Raw genomic sequence first — 22,703 nt, 5'->3', positions numbered from 1 at the left:
TAAAATTCAAAAGAAAAATCAGGCATTATCATAACTACAACAAGTTCATAACAGTAACTACAACAAGTTCATAACAATAAACCTGAAACCTATCCTCCCTAACCGTCATTAAATCAGAGGACTAAAATATTAGTTTTTGAAAACTTTGTCCTTGATTGTAATAGTTTGTGAAGATTGGTGACACACCCCAAGTGAAATAAAGTGATAAATACAAGCGTAGTTACATTTTAACCCCTATAATCTTGTTTTGTATTCTTATACGTTATGCCCCTCTTATTTTATGTTTACTACCACTATATTATAACAGTTTTCAAGAAACTTACAACAAAGAGTTAAAAGTGGCCTAATATCCAAATAAAATGATATTTAGGATTGGCCTTGGATTTCTTTCTCCATGGGTCAAATATCTGTCTGTTATTTCAGCCCAAAACCCATTAAATTTCTGGCACACCCCAAAAAACACGAAGGTCGTTTTTGTGTTTGTGTTGCTTTCTGATTCTCGCTTTTCTTGTGGTGGTAGTGGAAGATATGTGAAGTCTCTCTTTTACAATATTCTCTATCTTTTTGTTTTCAAGCCATCATATGATTGATATCTCAACCAACCCAGTTCACTCGTTTCTTTACCATCATCTTTATTCACTTATTCCCCATTCCACAGCGTCTCACTGTCACTCATAATTCAGAGACAGACACACAGTCATGGCTTCACCTGATAATCCCAATAACTGGATATTTGATTATGGTTTGTTAGAAGACATTCATGGCGAACTTCCCTCTCTTGACCCCCCTCAGGTTCTTTGGCATTCTTCTTCTTCTGCCTCCCCTGACCCTCCACTTCCTCTCAGGTAATGAAACAGTTAATGGTTTTTGTTCATCATTTTAACATATCAGTATTGTGTACTTAATTATTTTTAATATTAGTCTCTGTTTGGCATAGTTTATTTGAACATCTTGTTACCAGGATTATGAATTTGTTCTGTGGCTTAAGTAATGAACTTAAATCTTAATGTTTGTTTTCTTGTTTGTTCTAGTCGTTTCAGAGTTGAATAATATATGAAGCTCCATGTTCATATCATTATTTCAAACTTTTTGGATAGGTAAGAAAAATTAAGATGATTAAAGTTTTGACATTAGTAAAATTTAATTTTGGTTTATAAGTGAATAATTAATCTTCAAATGGGTTATGATGGCAGAGTAAAGAAAGTAGTAAATTTCTATAATTTATGTGACATTAGTTATATCCTTCTATTTTGGTTTTGTGTGAAATTCTTTCTTAGAATGAGTAGCTTAGCATAGTTTTTCCAGTTTAATAATATTGGTTGGCTGTGATTGTCTGTAGTTATGGTATATTTTCTTATGGTTTCCTTAGGATGTAGCTCTAGTACTTACTAGCAAGAAGGGGATGTGTTCTAAGCTCAACTATTGCCTGAGACGAAAAAGAAGCAAAGCATTTCTCAATTATTTTTTTCTTGAAGAGGAATTAAAATTTAAGATATTACTTCTGTGGCTTGATACTTTTCTGGACAATTCAATCAATAACTTGGTCTTTACCGTTTGGAGCTAGATCAACTAATAGTTTCCTAAAGACTTTTGTGTTTTGTTGTTTTCCAGTGTGGACTTTGATGATTCCTTTGCCAATTTGGATGCTCTTAAAGAAATTGGTTCCCGTAAAAGGTAGATGCCTATTCATTATCATCCTTCTAGACTCAAGGAAGTATTATTTTACTGCTTTTCCTGTGAAAGCTAAGTAGTCTTCAACACATTTTGTGTATAATTAAATCCTCTTTTCTGTCATAAATTTGATTGTCGTTCATTTTATCATTTTTAACCATATGCTATGTTAGAGTTTTTTTTTCATGTTTTTCTCACGTTCCAAAAGTTTTGTGCTATGATGGTATAACAGGGTGAGGTCTGGATCATGCAGTGCTTTTGGTACCAAAGCATGTAGAGAGAAGATGCGAAGAGATAGGCTAAATGATAGGCATGCTCTGATATTTTTAAATTTCCATTCTCTTTCTCTTTCTCCTGTGTGCTGACTTTGGTGTTATCTCAAGGTTCTTGGAACTTGGTTCTATTCTGGATCCTGGAAGACTGCCAAAAATGGACAAGGCTGTTTTATTGTCTGATGCTGTTCGAATGGTGATTCAATTGCGTGATGAAGCTCGGAAGCTGAAAGATACAAATGACAGTTTGCTGGAGAAGATCAATGAATTAAAGGTGACATTTCATTTAAAGTTCAGTTGCTATTGTCATATTATTGAGTGTTGTCATGACTGCGTCACTAGGTGATGGAATTCATCTTTGTAGGTGCCGTACTTGGAATTTAATTGTTTTAATCACATATATTGTGATTGGGTTGGACTAGTACTATAGGGCCAATTAACACGGGTTATGGAATTAAGGAATTTAACCATGTTTCTATATTTGAATGTTTTGTTTATAATCGTCAAAATTTATTTGGAAAATTTTGTGAGTTTTCATCCAATTTTTGTTGGTTATGTTGAATATGATGTTGTTTCTTAGGCTGAGAAGAATGAGCTTCGTGATGAGAAACAAAGGCTAAAGACTGAGAAAGAGAATCTTGATCGGCAAGTGAAAGCCTTGAGTTCTCAGCCAGGCTTCCTACCACACCCTCCTGCAATACCAGCTCCATTTTCTGCCCCAGGGCAAGTTGTTGGTGGCAAATTGGTGCCTTTTGTTGGCTATCCTGGAGTTTCTATGTGGCAGTTCATGCCACCTGCTGCTGTTGATACTTCACAAGATCATGTTCTCCGCCCACCAGTTGCTTAATAATCTGTCGGTTTATAATTGTTGGGTCTTCCTACTTCAACAGCAGGATACCTTTGTTCATAATGAATCTTGATATGGCTCTTGGCGGTGTTTTCTCATTTATTTTTGATGTTAGTTTGTCCAAGGCTGGGACTTGGAATTGTGAGAGTAAAATATGATCATATATGTTGGGGAATTCTGAACTCTCATTGAGTTCAGATAACAAATTTGGTAATTTTAATTTTCCAATTTTGACCTTTTAAATAGCATGACTTGTTACATTATTATTCAACAAATGATTTATCTTATCATATCCTGCAGCTTTTTACTTTTGCATGAATGGGAGCACATTTGAAAGTGTGAAGGTGGGCTCTCAGAATTGAATCAGATAGTTTTCTCTGGAAAAGGTTCCATCTTCCTACTTTGTCATGCCTTCATTATACAAGCAAAACTTCACATGGCAATCCATAAATTTATAAAGCCTAAAGTACAAAATTGTATCTAACAGGGTAGTTTGAACCCCATATATTTCCCAGATGTGTAATCACTCCAAACATCAAGAGCTCCAAAGCTGGTCATCAAAACTGCACTTAAAGCCATAACTATACTGACTGAAAATACGATCAACGAAGCCCTTCCAAATTTCTGTATAGCTCTCTGTACAACCAGCAATCCGAGAAGTGATCCAACAAAACAAATGATGGCAAAGATGAGGGCCGAGTCTGTGTGCTTCATGCCTAATAGCAAGTACTGGAATGCTGACATCGTAGATGAGAAGAAAACCATGAACGAACAAGTCGCCGCTGTTACCTAAGACAAAATATAATGATAGCTTAGACCGGATTCTGCATAAGAAGATGAATTTCATTGAAAAGCTGCAAGCATAAATTACCTCAGGCGGTATCCCAACATGAAGAAGAAGTGGGCTTATAAGCATACCACCTCCAATTCCAAAAAGTCCCCCCAAGATCCCGGCCAATAGTGCCATGAATGGGAAAATAAGCTTGTTTGACGGTCCACTGCTAGTTAAATCTTCTATGCCCTTCTCCTTCACAGATAAGTTAAAATTTTAGATAAGCTTTGCCTTGATGTAAGGTGATCAACAACAAACTTCCTAAGTTATCAGTTATAGCTAATTAAATTGACAACTTCTATTTAGAACCTGATGGTTTGGAACTTTATTTTGGCAGCATTCTTTTCTGCACAGGATCCATGCCGTAGAAACTATAGCAACTGGAATTTGGAGTGAGGAAATAATCCAGTATCCCACTCCACAAGGCTCCATTGTTATAATACCCTGCATGGATTTATGACAGTCACATGCAGTAATTGCTATGGATTAAGAACATGTTCCATACAACTTTTAGAATTCAAGTACAGATACTAAATTATACTCTCAAAAGATTTTTCATATTAGATTTTCATCTAAAAGGGTATGGATTTCTGATCAACAGCTATACTGTCCTAATGCTAAAATATGTTATAGAAAGTTCTGACATAACATTTTATATTGGATTTAATTTGTTGTCTTATAGTAAATGATTCTAATAATATAAAAGTAGGCCTAAGCTTGGCTAATCCCCTGTTTGGAAAGTCCAAATTGGAGTACCTTCCCATGCATATTCCTTTTATCATTTTGTGTTGGTGCAAAGAAACAGACACATGGATTGACTGCAGATTATGAACAATGTATCTCATACATCTGTTAAACTCATTCATGAAACAAATAGATTAAAGTTGAAATTCAGTGAAGAGTAGCAGACTAGACTTTGGAAAATAATTTTTCATGGCAAAGGTTGAAACCACTAAAGTAATAACACCTGTTTCCTTTTGGATATTCTAAAGCTGAGAATCCTAAGGATGAATTGGTCATGTGGGGTTAGAGAAAAACAAGATTCTCGTGCTAGGCCCTCTTATTTTCTCAATATAAAGTGCCTTAAATTAGCTTTAGGACACACTCATAAAAGGAGATGTGGATACAATGGGGCCATTAAGGAAGCTTGGCAAGATTCCAGGTAACGATTTTGTCATAATTCAAAGTGTTAACCAGAAAGAACATTAAATAACATAAGTTTCAGCCTTTTCAGGACTTGGTAAGTTTTGAAAAATTTTAACTGGGAAAGTTATATTAAATTGAAAAAAGAAATCATACCTGTCCATAACGATTGCCACGAAGAAGATAGAGAACAAAGAAAGAAAAACAAATCATAACCAGGACACCAAGTTTCATCCATGGAAACTTCAATTGGTGTTAATTTCTTCCTTTTCAACAAAGGTTCTTCGCTGGTTCCATCAAACTCTCATCCTTCAACGTCACGTATCGATTCACACTTTCCGATTCAGATTTCCAATGCACAATCCATTTCTCAGTCTTAAAAGTGACCAAGCAAGGAACACAGCAAACAAAATAGTAACCAGCCACTCTGGGAAACTCGATTGCTAATCACTCCAATACTCACTCAAGTAACATGCATGGCTCTGATAAAAGTGCTATATCATAATCAGTCAGAATCTTACCACCAAATTTGAACTTGTAGTTAACATAGTACATAACGTTGCAATTGAACCACCAGTGAACATAAAAGCTGAGAAACTAGTGGCAGTTTTAAGTTCTAAACAGCCACTACAGTTAATATTGGTATAAAAAAGCCCCCGCCACCAATCCCTCCTGCACTTGATATAGAAGAAGCTATGAAAAAAAAGTCCTGCAATCACAGTTGATGCTGTAACTTCAGTCGAAATCTTGATGTGACTCCATTGTTGAATTTTGTTCAGAAAGTGATTAACTTGAAGGGTATCTTCAGGTTGCGTTTCTTTGCATAGGATAGGCTTAATGTGACACAGATGCCAAGAAAAAGTGTGAGGCATGGAAAGAAATTGTCATTTTGGTTTTACAGGAACCATGGCTAAAAAAAACAAACATGGGATTGAGTTGTGGGTGGTGCTGTGAATCACAAGACAGGTTGTTTTACAGAAAAAAAACTTTTATTGATGGTGAAGGATGGCAGAAATTAATAGGTGAAAGAAGCAAAAGAAGGGACCATTAACTAAAGCTGTCCTTAGCGTAGAAGGATTGAAATAGCGATGTGCTTATATAAATCATCGATACGTTCCATTTGAATGAATTTGCGCTTGTTTAAAAGTAATTAATCAGTTAATGAACATCATGATAACAAAAGGACTCTTAATTATTAAATGCTTTGGATAGTGGAAAGTCTATTAGCATAATCTTATCCAAATTAGAAGAATTGTGTACGAATACAAATTTCTTTATTTCCTAGGATCGGTAAATGGTTTTTTGTTGGGAATTGGAACAGTTTTATCATTAAATTTTTTAAAGTTTAAGAGAGAATGTCTCTTAATTATAAAAGAGGCATTAAAATCTATTTACAATCATATAGTTTCAGAAAACCAGAATTATTTTTTCGTATGCCTTGAACATTAATACGTTTGAAAACATTTCTATATCTAGAGGCTTTCTGGTGATTAAGTGATATAAGGAATGCAATCCTTTCAAGTTTCATGGTTTATCTCTTATTTTTCTTGTAAGAATCATCTTGTTCAATTTCCTTGCTTTATTTTCCATGTACAAAAATGAAGAAGCTTCTTTCTAGTCCTTTATTTGAGGTGGGGTTGTGTCTTCTCATCTCTATTAAATAAAATCATGGCACAAATATATCATTTAAAAGAATGGGAGAACGTTATTTTCCCACCCAAGGTTTGGGGATGGACAATTTCTCTTTCTCACCCTCAAGTTTCAAAACGACACTTTCCCTCCCACTGCCGTTAACTTTAACTGAAGAAGGATAGAATGATAAATTCAAAAAACAGTAAAAGGGTAATTATGTCATTTTATATCTTCCATTTAACTTAGAAAAAAAAAAAAACCCCCCCTAAATTCAAACACTTTGCACCCCCCACCACCCCAAAATCCTCAACCCCCACCCCTACCAATGGCCGGAATCGCAGCCAACTTGGTGTGTTTCGACTGGAATCGCACTCGATAGGTGCTATTGGGCTGACCCCCACCAATTGGTCGAATCGCAACCAGCTTGGTGGGATTTGACACGGAATCACACCTGCTAGTGCGATTTCGGCCAAATCACATTCAGCCAATTCCAAACTCGGATCAGTGTTATATTGTTGTTATTAGGATAATGGGTGCTTTTGGTGTTAACCGGAGAGAGGATGAAGTGTTAATAGTGAGGAGAGACATCTCGCCAAACTTTGGGTTTGGAGACGGTGATCTACGAGTTGGCGGAGGAGAGAGAGTCTACGGTCGTAGGGAGACAACTGAAGGGAGTTGTTGTAGATGAAACTTGTGGTTGAGCAAAGACATTGCCAAAAGTGAAGCCGTCGTTGATCCGTGTTATGCAACGGAAACATAAACTCTAACGCAGCTATTGAATATAATAATAACAAGTAGTTAAGCATAAATAAATTGCCAAAATTAAATGCAAAAATAAAGAATACCAGGAATTAACGAGGTTGGTATTGAAAACCTACGTCCTCGGGCGCTGCAAAAAAACTCCACTATCTCCAAACAATATTACAAACTTTTTGGGCAATACAACAAATATACCAAAACAAAGGGGAGATACACAAAATTGCAAACTAAATGGTCTTTAAAGAAAAACCTAAACAAAAGAAGGATAATGGAATTACAACTTGGGATACAAATAACAATGATTTAGGTCCTTATATAGGCCCCAAAAGTTTCCCACTTTTCATTTCCAGCATGTGGGACAAACTAACATTTGACTATTACATATAAGTCCCTAAACCTTTTTCCATTATCACTTCTCACCCCATGTATTTGCTAAAGAGCCATTTTTCAACAAATCTCCACCTTGGCGAATTAGCAAACCTTCAAAGTTTTGTATTCTTCTATCAAATTTTGCAACACCTTCAAATGCCTAAAAGGCATCAAGCTCGCAAGATGTTGATCAAGTTCAAACAATAAATGAACTTGACCCTTGTCACTCTGAAGTCAAAATGTCTGTAGGATATCTTCTGTGCCAATCTTCTGGAGAATCATTTTCCCATTTTCAATATAATCCCACACAAAAACAAAACCAATATCTTTAGTACATAAAATATACAGTAGAAACCATTCACAACTTACAAATGTCTTCTAGGACATGCTATGCGGCTCACCATACTAACTGCTTGTGAAATATCAGGCCTTGTGTACCCATGGCCCATCATACATTGATCAAATCGCTTGTACCACTGTCTTGGTGACTACTTCAAACTATATAGCGATTTCTTCAATCTACAAACCCAATTTTTCTTTCCAGCAACCCTATAATCATCTGGCTGAGTCTTGTAGATTTCCTCTTCCAAACTACCATGTAAAAACAAGATTTTCACATCCAATTGAACTAGTTCAAAATCAAACTGTGCCACCAAGGTTAGCAAAATTATAATGGAAGAATACTTTACCACAAGAGAAAACACTTTATTGTAATCAAATCCTTCCATTTGAGCATATCCCTTTACTACCAACCTAACCTTGTGCCGAACATCTTCTCTATTAGGAAATCCCCTTCTTCTTTGCATACACCCATTTGCACCCAATCGCCTTCTTATGTAGGGATCGCATTTCATCATTCATGGTCAGTTTCCATGATTCACAATTTGAATTTCTAACTACTTCTTTATAAGTAGTAGGAATACAATAGTCTATATTAACAAGATGCTGGAATTTCTTCTTGCCTGCGTGGGGATAGTCCATTTTTCTAATGTTGCTACTTGATTTAAGAGAATTATTCAGACAATTTATTTACCTAATTGATTTTGGAGTCCTACTAATGTGTTGAGTATTTCAACTAAAAATTGATCCAACAATAAAATCAATCATTATAACATCACATTCTTTTCTTTTGTTGACCATGCATAATTTTGTCAAAAAAGCCTACAAAAAAATTTAGACTGAAATACATGTTCCTGCCTTAGTTTTACCAAAAATACAAGTTGCCACCCCTTGAATGCCTAAACTACTCTTTCGCACCCGTCCATTACCACTTTTACCCTTATAAAAAGGTCAAAAATTAATATAATAAAAAACTGGAACCTTAAACTCTCTCTTCTTCTTCTTCTTCTTCTTCCTCATCTACTCTTTGATTCATAATCTTTCTCCATCAGATAAGTCATAAGCTAAAAGAAAACAATGCCCAGACGCTAAATCAATACACCGCCTCTTTTAGGACACAACCTAAATCAATTTACTCTTATAAAAACCCAAAACGAATTTTGTGTGTGGTTATGGGTTTGATATTTCTGTTGTAGACGAAGGTGGATTGTTTTGTAATGAAGTTTCATGGTGATATGGATCTGGCCGAATTCTGAACTGGCGCAGCTAGATTCAAGTCAGAAAACGCCGGCCGTGCAAGGCAAGACCTCGATTTGGCCACAACGGCCCCAATCTGCATGACCAGATCGGGAAACGCCGACCCCGAGTCAGCCACCACGGCAATCGAGAAACTCCGACCATTAATTGTTTTTTTTTATTTTTTTTAGATTTTTTCAGTTTAAGTTTTTAATGCAATTTAAAATGACCATTATGCCCTTCCGCCATTATATTTTTTTTAACGGTATTGCATTTTGGGTGAGTATTTATAGCTTCGGTATTCAAAGGGTACAAATTGTCTTTTTGACAAAATTAGGATGGGAAAAAAACAACAAAAAAATTTATTTTGCTCATAAGTCATAAGTCATAATAATCACATAACAATAAAATCTCTTTCGATAGGATGTTAAGTCATCGGCGTAAGATAGCAAAGCGCGTGTTTTTATTTGGAAGAGTCTAGAACAAGTAACAGTGGACACGTGGTTGTGGGAAACATCTGATACTTAATAGGTGAATGTTGTGAGAGTAAATGTAAAAGGTTAGTGTAGTCTTTTCATGCCAGCTATTCGTTTTTTGTTGGTTCTTTCTAATAAAAAAGAGCAGTGTGTTATTCTTATGTCACTCCCTATCCTCTATCTCACTTTTCTAAAATTTACTCACTTGTCCTTTTCTATTTCTTTTTTTATTATTGGGATATTCGAACCAATTTGTATGTGCCTCAACTAATCATCTTAAGTTTTAAAATTATCAGTCGGATAAGGTCCCAATAATCACCTATTAATATCTAGGAGGATTCGAACTCAAATAGTGGTCAAATACTAATAAGTGGCCATCTATTAGTGTTTGGCCACCTGTTAGTGTCTTGCAGAACCTCTTTTTGCCTTTTACCATTAGGTTATCCTAGGGACATTTCACATTATTTCAATAATGTTATCTTATATTACTTACATTATCATATTATACAAGAATATTCATGGACTATATTATCCTTATACAATATTTTTAGGATATTATTACCCTTGCACTTCCACCAAATTACCCAAGACAGATAGCCGGATCTAGCCACCAACGGCGGCTGCCGACCACTAACCACCACTGTTGGACATCGATGGTCGTACACTGAGCCAACCAAATATGACCAACTCGAGCTAGCCGGAAACTTATCCTGCATTTAATCCAAATCTACGAAATCTCTTTTATCATACAAATGTACCTGAGGTGTGTTAAATTAATATAAAAACATCAAAAGGGTATTATTAATGGAGCATCTAGGCATAAACTTATTGTATTGGTCTCCTAGGTAAAAGAAAAGGTGAGCTTAATTAATAATTAGCATGTTAATAACAATATGACACATAAACTGATTAAATCATACATTACTTGTAACAATGAACTTATCTTAATTCTAAGCTAAAATATGATAGTAAAAACAAATAAAGTGGGGAATCCATGACTCACCACTATATATTTTTTTTATACAATCGTAATAACCGCTTAATTCTCATACTTAGGGTAATTTCAAGATTACATATATGTTTAACCAATCACGATAATAATGTCTATCAAATCACAACATACATTTTAATTTTCAAACTCAATGGTAGCCCCACCATTGCATGTGTCTATCCAATCATTGACATTTGTAATTTTTAAACACATTCTAGTTAATTTATAGACTCAAGGATAATTCCACCATACTTATTTATTAATCCAATCACAACATTTGTTTAATTCTTAGACCCAAGTATAACTTTGACATGGCATATATGTTTATCTAATAACTGACATTCATTTAATTATTGTATATGTTTTTCACAGTGGCATGAATATAAGATGCTTTCACATTGGCATCTTCAAATTTGGAAGGATGAATATTTTATATATATATATATATGGATTGGTATGGAATGATTTTGTAGATGCATAAAAAGTAGGTGATGTAAGTGGGAACATTACAATGGGCAAATAACAAAAGAAGGAAAGGCGGTGTTAAATGTTTGACAAATGGAGGCCACGAGAAATAGGGGACCAAAGTCAATTAACTTGTTATATTTATGCTTCTCATGTTATCACCCTATTTAATTATTAAAATTAAAGTCTTTCTTTATGGGCTACTTGCAATAGTTTAAGCACCACCGTCGCTCCGCTACAGTCACTGTCCCGGCATCCCCGTCAGTACCGTGCCCAGGAAATGAAAATAAAATTTAATACAAGGGTGTTTTAAAAAATAAAATTAGATTGATAATTTTCATATACCAAATACATGGGAGTCTTCATCTTCACTTAACAATGATTTTAATTAAATTAATAGTAATAGTTTTTTATAAGATGCGTTGCATTTAAGAAATAAATTGATGTAATTATTGTAATAATGATTTGTTAAATAGACTTTGTGTTTAAGATTAGATATTTATAAAACAAATGTTGGATAAATTTATAGAATTTATTGATTTCTGGATCTAAATTTTGCACCTATAAAGCCTGGTTGGTGACAGAAATCATCAATTCAGAGCAGGTGTTGCCAATTTAATTATCTTCTTTTGTTTTATTCATCATATGAATTTTACTATTTAAAAAGTTTCATGAAATGTAAAACTAGAAATTTAAAAGAAAAAAATAATCTAAAATGTATCTTGGGGGGCCATGATAGTCATAATGGTGGGATCAAACTAATTTATTAATATAAGGAGGTTATAACTTAATAGAGCTGTAGTTATAAAAATTACTGTTTTTATTTCTTATTTTATAATTTATATTTTAGTAATATGTATTAAGATTTCAATTCATTATTTTAATAGTCATTATTACAATTAGATAAGAAGAGAAAAAAAAAAAAAAAATCCTGAATATGATAATACAGAAATACAAAAAGTTTCGTATCAAGAAGCTCTAAACATATTTAAGAGGCTAGAAATATTTTAGCTTCAACAAGAAGATATTCATGCTAGCGAGTTATTACATATTCACAAGTTGAAAGATGTGGTAACAACTCTAAAGTATAAATCATTATCTCAAACAACTTTAGATAAATATTTTATTTTATCTTAAACATTTAATGTAACATAACATTTTTATTTTTTTTGATAATATACAGATATGGAAACAACTTTCTTAAGAGAGGAATTAGAAAAATTATAATTTATTACAATGTAAAATTTATTTTTATTTATAACTATCTCAAATTATGATTATATAAAAGTTATTCTTATATAGAGTATCACTATAAAAAAATAATAATAATAATAATAATTTTACTGTAATACCTAAACAATGTTAAATGTCGAGTGTCGCTTGATGCACAGCCTTTATAAAGTGATGACATGGGCTTTTTTAATCTTTCGAGCTTTATAAAAAAATGGATATCAACAAAATTAAAGCTGGAAAATAATGCTCCAAACCTATGCATAGGATATAAGTTAATAATAGAAAATATAATGTTGCCTTTGTAATTTCCTTGAAATTAGTAGGAATGTGAGCTCTCTTTTTGTCTGTAGACAGCTGGGACATGGCCATAAAAGACCAAGGAAAACAATGTATGACATATTAATCATTAAAAACAATGCTGTAAAGTCATTGGACACAACAGTTCAAAGTTAACCCAATAAAATATTTTAAATAAATAAAATTTTAAAGCTTTCTGCTCAATTGTACGTATTTATACTTCTAATTAAATTAGAAAAAGACGTGGTCAACATAAAGTAAGGCAATTCGCCCAAAACGGAGAACTGTGTCACATGGAGAGCACATGCCATGTGGACTTCCATCAATCAGAGTTTTACCGGATAATAACTAATAAGAGGGGCCCATGGCCATCTTTGTTTATAGATCTTGAAACTGAAAACGCGTCGTCTGATCTCTCTCTCTCTCTCTCTCTCAGCTTTAATCCAAAACCCTTTTTTGTTTTCAATTGAAAGGCCATGCATGTGAAATCATTCAATTTCTTTCTCTTTCACTATTTCATTTCCAATGTAATGGTTACATCTTCAGTTGCCACGTGGCGAATTTTTTTTTTTTTTTTTTTTTCTCCTTGTTTTGTTGAGAGTAACATGCACACCTAAATTAATTAAGATAGTGTAACTACATAGGATTGTTCTATTAGACAAATACGAATTTTTTTATTTCTACTTAGATACTTGTCAAAGTTTGGGATATTGACTTATTATTATTATTTTTTAATATAATTCTAATATTATAAAAGTACTTCTAATTCTAACAATCTTAAAATAGTTTGAAGGTAGAAAGTTGGTGAAGAGAACAAATTTTTTTAATTACCCATCGAGGTTATTAATTAAGATTAATGTGTAAAAACTGTTTGGTTTAAAAAGAGTGAAATAATATTGTATATAGTAATATTATTATAATATCGAGTTAAACCAAGTATTGTACACTGAATTTTTTAAACAAAATAATGTAAATTTAGTGACGCCGACTTCAAAATAACACCACATTGGTAAAGAAATAAACATTTAAAAGAGAAACTAAGTAGACATGTAACTGGTACAAGGAAATATAATCAATAAAGAAAAAAAATAAACAAAGTATATTTAAAAATAGAGGAAAAGAGAGTGCATACTGTATAGTGAATTTTATTAAAAGGAAAAAGGAAAAAATGACGATTAAATATATTAATTACGATTAAGAGATAAATAATAATGATTTTTTTTTTCATAAAATTCCAAGAGCAAGAAGAAGAAGCAGCAGCCATCGCTGTAGACGGCTACCTGGTGAGGGATGGTAGGAGAGATTGGCTAAAATCACGCCAAAATAACTTGAGAAATGTTTGATTTACGTGTCGGTAGGTTGACTAAATAATATTCTAAATCCACCAATTAAATTAAATTCCCCTCCTCATATTTTGATTCAGTCAATGTCTTAATTCCTCCATCTAAATAATTATTAATAAGTATATTATAATTAACTAATGGTCATGCATGACGGGAGTTCTGGCAAAGCAAAGAATAAAGCCAATTTGTCGGTGATGCAGATTTGTTTATTTTATTAAATTAATATTAAAACGATACAAAGACGTGACGTGCCTCTATGTATTCTCTCAATTTTTAGTTTCTATCCACGTGTTACAATATCATTCTCATCTATAGTATCTTAAAATTCAAAAATCTATACCAATTGCATTTAAGGGATCAAGTTTCATGAAATGTAAAACTATGAAATTTAAAAGAAAAAAAATAATCTAAAATGTTATCTTGGGGGGCCATGACTCACCACTATATATTTTTTTTATACAATCGTAATAACCGCTTAATTCTCATACTTAGGGTAATTTCAAGATTACATATATGTATAACCAATCACGATAATAATGTCTATCAAATCACAACATACATTTTAATTTTCAAACTCAATGGTAGCCCCATCATTGCATGTGTCTATCCAATCAGTGACATTTGTTTAATTTTTAAACACATTCTAGTTAATTTATAGACTCAAGGATAATTCCACCATACGTATATGTTAATCCAATCACAACATTTGTTTAATTCTTAGACCCAAGTATAACTTTGACATGGCATATATGTTTATCTAATAACTGACATTCATTTAATTATTGTATATGTTTTTCATAGTGGCATGAATATAAGATGCTTTCACATTGGCATCTTCAATTTGGAAGGATGAATATATATATATATATATGGATTGGTATGGAATGATTTTGTAGATGCATAAAAAGTAGGTGATGTAAGTGGGAACATTACAATGGGCAAATAACAAAAGAAGGAAAGGCGGTGTTAAATGTTTGACAAATGGAGGCCACGAGAAATAGGGGACCAAAGTCAATTAACTTGTTATATTTATGCTTCTCATGTTATCCCCCTATTTAATTATTAAAATTAAAGCCTCTCTTTATGGGCTACTTGCAATAGTTTAAGCACCACCGTCGCTCCGCTACAGTCACTGTCCCGGCTTCCCCGTCAGTACCGTGCCCAGGAAATGAAAATAAAATTTAATACAAGGGTGTTTTAAAAAATTAAATTAGAATGAGAATTTTCAGATACCAAATACATGGGAGTCTTCATCTTCACTTAACAATGATTTTAATTAAATTAATAGTAATAGTTTTTTATAAGATGCGTTGCATTTAAGAAATAAATTGATGTAATTATTGTAATAATGATTTGTTAAATAGACTTTGTGTTTAAGATTAGATATTTATAAAACAAATGTTGGATAAATTTATAGAATTTATTGATTTCTGGATCTAAATTTTGCACCTATAAAGCCTGGTTGGTGACAGAAATCATCAATTCAGAGCAGGTGTTGCCAATTTAATTATCTTCTTTTGTTTTATTCATCATATGAATTTTACTATTTAACTTATTAATGATATGACTTTTTTTTTTTTTTTTTGATAAGATCAATATGCAATCATTACTCTGATTTGGGAGATTAAAATACGAGTAATATTATACATACATCATATTCATACAATATTTTCTATACAATATTATGATACAATATTTTCTATACAATATTATGTGACAAGATATGATTAGTTAATTTAAAGTTAAAATTAAACTTTCATCCAATCACATCTTGCCATATAATATTGTATAAAAAATGTTGTATGGGAATGATGTATGTGTAGTATTATTCTTAAAAGACCCCCCTAAGGTTTGATTTAATTCCCTATAAGGATATTAAGTTTCAAAAGTAATAATCACATATTATTTTAATTAAATTAATGTTTACTAACTTTTTAAAAAAGAAGAACAAATGTCTAAACGTCTTCGTTAATGCCATCGACACCGAAATGATAAGTGATCAATCTATATAATTGTAGATGCTAAAATCAATGGTTGTGAAAGTAGGGTCTAATCCCGTGAGGTTGAGGCCACTAGCAATTCGTTGTATCTACACACAAAGCAAGCAATCGTGGAGCTTATTTAGACACCGGTGTGGTGTCTACCGTAAACACTCCGATGCTCAAGTCAGTAAGGTTGAATGAGGCAATTTAGTGAGGGTAAGGGAATGAAGGATTACCAAAAGTCAAGTTGGAGACTAGAACCACAGCGTAGTAGGATAGCTCTCAAGAGTAAGAGCTTGGGTGTTGGTAGGTGATATTAAGGCTCAATGCCTAAACAGAAGAGTGACCTCCATTTATATAGTAGTTGTAGGATCTTTGTATCATGATAGGACTCTGACTTCTTAAGGGAAGAGGTCTCATTAATAGGAAATATCCTGATTCACTTGACTTAATAGATATAGGAGTCCCAATCTGCCTAAGATACAGAATCTTGGGCGAATTAGGATAAAGTAAAATAGGAAGAATGCTACTTACGTTGGTCTGGAAGGCCTGGCTTTAGGTGGGCCGCTAGACTCGCCCATTTTGGAAGAAAGCTAGACTTGGAGGTGGCGGTTCAACCCAAGTCACGAGCTCTGATGCTGATCCAACCGAAATTGGATCACAAGCTTGGGCTGATTTAGTGGAACATTCCTGTTTGAGCCTAATAAGGCCTCGTATGATTTTAGACCTCCATAGTTAGCCCCCCACTCTCTAAGCAAAAGAGTCTTTAGCTTGGAGAGTAAATGGTCTGATGGGAAGCTAACTTGATAGGGAGGCGATCTGCCGGGTTGGTTGAGTATTCTCATTGGCTGAATGAGATGTCTTCTCTTGGTGAAAGCTGCGAGGAAACTGTTGACTATATTTTCACAAACTTGTGTAACAGAGTTTGCTCGACTGGTCAAGCCGAGTGATTAGGTACAAGAAACAACCCTTGAAGATGAGTCCATTCGGTCAGCTGAATCGAACTAAATGATAAGGAATGAAGCATTATGCGGCCAATTAGGCCGAGTATTTGTGCGTTCGTTACTCTAAAAAGTAGGTATTGTCGGTTTCTCAGATTGGGAGACAAGTCGGTTTGCTCGGGCGAGTCGAGCTTCGTCCAAGTGCAATAGGGTGGCGTCAGGAGAATGAGATGCTTGTACTGTACGGTTTCGTGTGTTTTGAGTAGGAGACGAGAAATTGGGATTACCGAGGCGATCCTATCGTATGACATGCGTACGATTAGGATTTCCTCTTTCTTTTAAGCGGGAAATTGAAAAGTTGTTGCCAATTGGCTGCTATCGCGTGTTGTCCTGGCAGGTTGGGTGATTAAAAGGAGAAGAAACATACTGGCAACTGTTCATCTTCGTCTTCACTTCGTTCTCTATTTCTTCCAAAAAATTTCTTCGGTCACCGTCGAAGCTTTTCCAAGAGTTTTTAGCAATTTGTTCACAGTAAATCTCTTTTCCTTCATAGAAATCGATTTCTTTTCATTGCTTCTACTTTCCTTTAGTTTTCCAAGCAGTTTAGACGTGTTCTAGGATTCTTTTCATAGGGTGGTTTGAGGTACCAATTTTTCCTTTTTGGTTTCTTTGGAATTTTGTGGAATTCCCGGAGGTTTGAGGTGATATCTTTAGATTTGGTTAGATTTTGAGGCTAGGCTCAGTTTTTTGGACGATTTTGGTAAGTTTTTATAAATTTTGGAGAATTTTTTTTGAAGGATATGGATTTGGGAACATAGGCATTGCTGGGGAAATTTCTAGAAATCTTAAGAGTTTGGTTTATAGGAGAAGAAAGAGTTGATTTATTTATTGTCACCATTTGATACGCCTAGGATGCCTGACCGAGCCGAGTGGAAACTTTTGGGGTAAGGTGCAATTTCATCTTTTAAGACGAAAGTTTATTTGATCATTTAGTCGGCCTGTCGGACTGAGTCTATCGCGGTGAGGAAGGTTTGACTTGAGTGCACGATGTTTAGTTCTAAGTCGAGTGGGAACAGTCAGGGAGAGATGGAGGGGGGAGGAGAGTGTGAGAGTGCTCTTATTATGGTGGTTTTGCTAGAAGAGGGTAACGTGCCTGTGAAAGTCCCCAAAGGTTTAAGCATAGCCATGATCGATCTGACTGCCGTTGAGTCGAGTGGTGACAACTCGGAAGGGCAAGGGGAGAGTGGGGAAGATAGTGATGAAGAGCTAGATAGCAGTCCCGAGGGCAAACCTTCTATAAGTGGGACTGCGAGGGATGTAACTAGCCGACCGGGTGGAGGGATCTTGCCATTGGATTATCCCCCAAAGCTTACTCCGGATGATGAATGATGGATAAGGACCATGTACCATATCCCTAACTCGGTCAAGATACGTCTGCCGAGAGATCACAAGCGGGTCGACTGGGACGTTCCAAGATGGATTGCTATGTATGACATCTACTTCTATGACAAGCTAAGGTTACTGATTCCTCACTTGGTTTGGGAAGTACTAAACCACTTCATGATAGCGTCGACTCAGATTATGTCGAATGGCTGGAGGCTATTGATAGCGTTGGAACTTCTCTACACTATGTATCAAGTGGGATTCGGCCTACACGAGTTCCTCTACTCTTACTATTTGAAAGAGCACGACACCGATAAGGGTAGATACTCAGCCTCCCTAAGGCATGACCGAATCCATCTGGTGACGTTCTTGCGATTGAGTAATAAGAACTAGAAGGGAAAGTTCTTCTTTGTGAATGGTGATGCAGTCTTTGGAGAGAGAGGGCAGGATGACATACCCTTTACATGGAAGGCGACTGGTTAGTAAATTTTACTTGTCTTTTGTTTTGAGTACTGAGCCTTATCTTTCATTATTCTACAGATTTGAGGTTCAACAAGGCCAACTAGAGTGGTGACGAATTGGACGTACCCACTTGGGAATTACTTGCCATATCGCAAAAGTAGAGAGACTGGAGAGTCTTTCTACAGGAAACAAATCTTAAGGCGAGTCATCTTTGGAGCAGGGTCGCTGCGATATAGAGAAGTACTCATTTCCCTTTGCTGAAGTAGACGTGGAACATTTTGTTGATACACTATTGCAATCATATCGGCTTGGGACATTCGTTTCTACATCCTCTAACTCCTGGAGAGTTTGCCCTTACATAGAGACTAATGAAGAATATCAACGTCAACATCTCGAATGCGAACAAGGCAATCGCCCAATGTCGAGCCAAGAGAAAGAGGGAGTCGGGGGCTTGGCTGAGTGAAAATGTACAAATGGAATGTACCGAGTCAGTCTTACTAACTACATTACCTACGATTGGAGCCGGGTCGTCGAAGAGTTTCCATATTGATGAGGATACTGAGAAGATGACTGTCAGGCTCCCGATGACTACTTCGATCTACTCTGATGCAGTCGGGATGGGGAAACTAGCTAAGTCTTTCTTGCTACCTGCAGATGAGGGCCAGTTGGATCAGATGAGAATGAGTGCGGCTGTTGAATGGGTGGTGACTCGGCAATTTCAGGTAATTTTTGTCTTCAAACACTTTGTTTCCTAAAAAGAACAACTTTTCCTGAGTGTTCGATTTTTTGCAGGCTTTGACTGGGAGTCTATATCTGAAGAAGACCGTGGTTGCCAGGACACTAAGATTCAAGACTTAACCAAGTCCAACACTAGCCTTCACACTCGGGAGGCTTCGACCTTAAAATCTTCGAAGGAGAGTGTTGCCAAGCTACAACAGGCCAAACTAGAGTTGGTAGAGTTGAAGAAAACGTTGGCGGAGAAGGAAAAGGCACTGATCGAGAGGGACGAGGCGCTTGCTGAGAAGGAGGAAGAATCGGTCGCCTTCAAGGAGCGATGTCGATCAATAGCCACTAACGCCATGATTAAGGCCCATGTTGAACTGATGAAGGAATACAAAGCAGGCAACACTTCCCATTGGAATCCTGATGAGGATATTGAATTGTGGGAAGAGATCGAGGCAAAGTCGACTGGTGGGGACGGTGGGGCGGAGAAAGCTCAAGTTGAGATCGAGTGCAAGGATGCAGTGGACGACTTTGCTAGAGACTTAGAAGGATTGCTTACTGAATCAATTGAGACTCTTCCTCGGGATGACTCGGCGTGGAGGCTTCGATGAGCAAGGGAAAAGAGGTCAAGCCGACTATAGGGCACTTGACTCAGGAAGATAACCTGGAACATGCTGCTCCTTGAATGTATTTGTTTTTTTTGTTTGAATGGATTTATGTTTTTGATGCTATATGCCCATAGTTTTTTACTTGAACCAGCCCTATGAGACCTTGGTAAAATATGATATTTTGTTAAAGCTGTAAGTTTGTTGAACTGGCCAAGTGATTATTCGTTTGTTGTCCCCTGGGTGCTTTCCATGCGATCGACCGACTGTTGTTTGATGCTTAATTGACAAACTATGAATTATTTAATTGACAAATTTTCTAAGTGTTGGAGCGTATTTTGAAAAGGTGGAACGTGTATCACATGTGACCCGAGTCGGCATGACTAACTTTGTAGTTGAAACATTCGAGGGCTACGTGTCCCAATCGGCATGGCCAACTTTGTAGTTGAAAACATTCATGGGCTATGTGGCCCAGTCGGCGTGACCAACTTTATAGTTGAAAACTTTCAAGGGCTATGAGGCCTAGTTGGCGTGACCGACTTTGTAATTGAAAACATTCGAGGGCTATGTAGCCCAGTCAGCATGAACGACATTGTAGTTGAAAAGATTCGAGGGCTATGTGGCCCAGTCGGCGTGACCGACTTTGTATTTGAAAAAGTCTGCCCTAATGACGTGGGGCCAGTCGGTGTGACAAACTATGTAGTTGAAACTTTGTAGCAGAATATTTGAACATAATTATCTCTGAATAGTTCTTTTTATTAATTCAAGGCTTTGGGGCTGGCTATCGTTGAAGGAGGTGGACATGCCTACTTATCCCTTTGAAAAAACCAAAAACCAAAAACCAAAAACCAAAAACAAAAACCAAAAACCAAAAACAAAAAACAAAAAACAAAAAACAAAAAGAAGTTATAGAAAGGAAGTTAAGTTATGGTTTGTCAGAAGTGATACCGTTTGAGGGGAATGGTGTTCCAACTATGGTTTATATCCTTGCCCTCCGATGATTGAACCTTGTAGGTACCCTTGCCGACTGACCAGGTGATCTTATACAAGCCTTCCCAAGTGGGACCAAACTTGCTAGCGTTAACTCTTTTGTGTTTTGAAAAACTTTTTGGGACCCAATTTCCTTCTTTGAATGACCTTACTTAGACGTTGTGGTTGTAATGTCGGGCGACCCGCTGCTGGTAGATAGCGTTTCTGATTTGTGCTTGTTCACGCAGCTTATCAATGGTGTCCAAGTTGTGGCATAAGTTCAGGCTGTTTGATTCGTTGTTCATCCATTGAAGCCTGGGGGAAGAGATCGATACTTCTACTGGAATGACTGCCTCCGAGCCATATACTAGGGAGAAAGGAGTTTTGCCTATGGATGAGCGGGCAGTTGTTCTGTAAGATCATATTACCTCTGATAGTTCGTCTGTCTATGCTCATTTTGCTTTCTGAAGCCGTTTCTTCAGAGTTTGCATGACTGTCTTGTTAGATGATTTGGCCTGACCATTTGATTGAGGGTTTCGGGGAGTTGAGAAGTTGAGCTTGATTCCTCATATTTCATAGAAATCTCTAAAGCCAGAGCTAATGAATTGGGACCTGTTATTAGTGACTATCTCCTTAGGAATCCCAAACCAACAGATTACGTTCCTCCAGATGAATCCTTTTACCTCCCGGTCTCTCACTTGGGCAAATGCTTCTATCTCTATCCACTTTGTAAAATAGTCTATCACAGCTAATATGTCACTCGTTGCTCGGGTACGGTTGGAAGCTTACCAACTATATCCACTGTCCACTTCATGAATGGCCAAGGGGTAAGGACAAAATTGAGTCGTTCAAGGGGAAGATGCGAGACATTACCAAATCTTTGGCAGCTGTCACACTTCTTGACATATTTGGCTGAGTTCGAACTCATGGTAGGCTAGTAAAACCTAGATGTTATCACCTGGTGTGCCAGATTGTGTCTCCTAGCATGGTTTCCACATTCACCTTCATAAAGCTCTACTAGTACGTACCGGGCTTCTTTTGGAGTTATGCATTTGAGGTATGGGCTGGAGAATGACTTCTTCAGGAGCTGTCATTTGTAGATTGTAAATCGGGCGGCCTTAGCCCTCAGACGGCGTGCTTTAATCTTGTCTACTGGGAGCTAATCTTTCTCTAAGTACTTCAGGATCAGAGTCATCCATGATTCGGTTGGCTCGATGCTCATTACCTTTGAGGGCTCTTTGGGGACCAATACTGCTTCATATTGACGCTCTTTCTAGTTGGCCGACCATTGGAGGAAAAAAAGTGAGATGGAAGAGTTAGACGTACCTTGGAGGGATGAGCCGAGATTTGCGAGTGCATTAGCATGTGTATTTTCTGTTCTTGGTACTTTATTGATCATGAATTCTTCAAAGGCAGATTGTAGCTCCTTCACCATGTTTAGGTAAGCTGTCATCTTCGAGTCTTTAACCTAGTAGGTTCCTTGAAGTTGATTGACTACCAGTTGAGAATCAAACTTGACTTCCAACCTTATTACACCTATCTTTTTTGTGAGTGAGAGACCAGCTATCAAAGACTCATACTCGACCTCGTTATTTGTGCATTTGAAGCCTCATCGGATGGTCCACTGGATGATATTTCCTTTTGGAGTAATTAGCACAATTCCTAAGCTGCTGCCATTTACATTGCTTGATCCATCAACCGAGAGGGTCCACTTCAAAGGCGTCTCACCTGAT

At 36.1% G+C, this 22,703-nt stretch overlaps 1 protein-coding gene and 1 pseudogene across 3 annotated transcripts; one reads left to right on the top strand and one right to left on the bottom strand.

The window, feature by feature from the left end:
* Positions 1-460: 460 nt before the first annotated feature.
* LOC116146473 (transcription factor bHLH115-like) lies at positions 461-3,417 on the top strand. Of its 3 annotated transcripts, XR_004130504.1 has the most exons (7): positions 463-845; positions 1,612-1,674; positions 1,904-1,981; positions 2,055-2,217; positions 2,524-3,000; positions 3,091-3,176; positions 3,278-3,417. XR_004130504.1 is itself a non-coding variant. In XM_031431884.1 (5 exons), exons 1-5 carry the CDS (start codon positions 700-702, stop codon positions 2,788-2,790), a joined length of 717 nt encoding a protein of 238 aa, XP_031287744.1. In that variant the 5' UTR covers positions 463-699; the 3' UTR covers positions 2,791-3,026. The 3 variants fall into 3 exon arrangements, 2 of the variants coding, with proteins under 2 accessions (XP_031287745.1, XP_031287744.1); XM_031431884.1 differs by lacking the exons at positions 3,091-3,176; positions 3,278-3,417 and having other exon boundaries at positions 2,524-3,026; XM_031431885.1 differs by lacking the exons at positions 1,904-1,981; positions 3,091-3,176; positions 3,278-3,417 and having other exon boundaries at positions 461-845; positions 2,524-3,026.
* Positions 3,029-5,637, bottom strand: LOC116146415 (annotated as a pseudogene).
* Between the last annotated feature and the right edge of the window lie 17,066 nt (positions 5,638-22,703).

Source organism: Pistacia vera, unplaced genomic scaffold (assembly GCF_008641045.1).
Source record: "Pistacia vera cultivar Batoury unplaced genomic scaffold, PisVer_v2 Contig478, whole genome shotgun sequence".
NCBI classification, from domain to species: domain Eukaryota; kingdom Viridiplantae; phylum Streptophyta; class Magnoliopsida; order Sapindales; family Anacardiaceae; genus Pistacia; species Pistacia vera.
The sequence above is the reverse complement of the archived record's forward strand: the minus strand, read 5'-3'. Positions and strand labels throughout refer to the sequence as shown.

What these genes read in the sequence shown, in the direction of transcription:
- LOC116146473 (XM_031431884.1), top strand. Translation starts at nt 700, where the DNA reads ATGGCTTCACCTGATAATCCCAATAACTGGATATTTGATTATGGTTTG. An exon ending in AGAGATAGGCTAAATGATAG is followed by an intron (nt 1,982 to 2,054) that starts GCATGCTCTGAT and finishes TGTTATCTCAAG; the next exon opens with GTTCTTGGAACTTGGTTCTA. An exon ending in AGAAGATCAATGAATTAAAG is followed by an intron (nt 2,218 to 2,523) that starts GTGACATTTCAT and finishes GTTGTTTCTTAG; the next exon opens with GCTGAGAAGAATGAGCTTCG.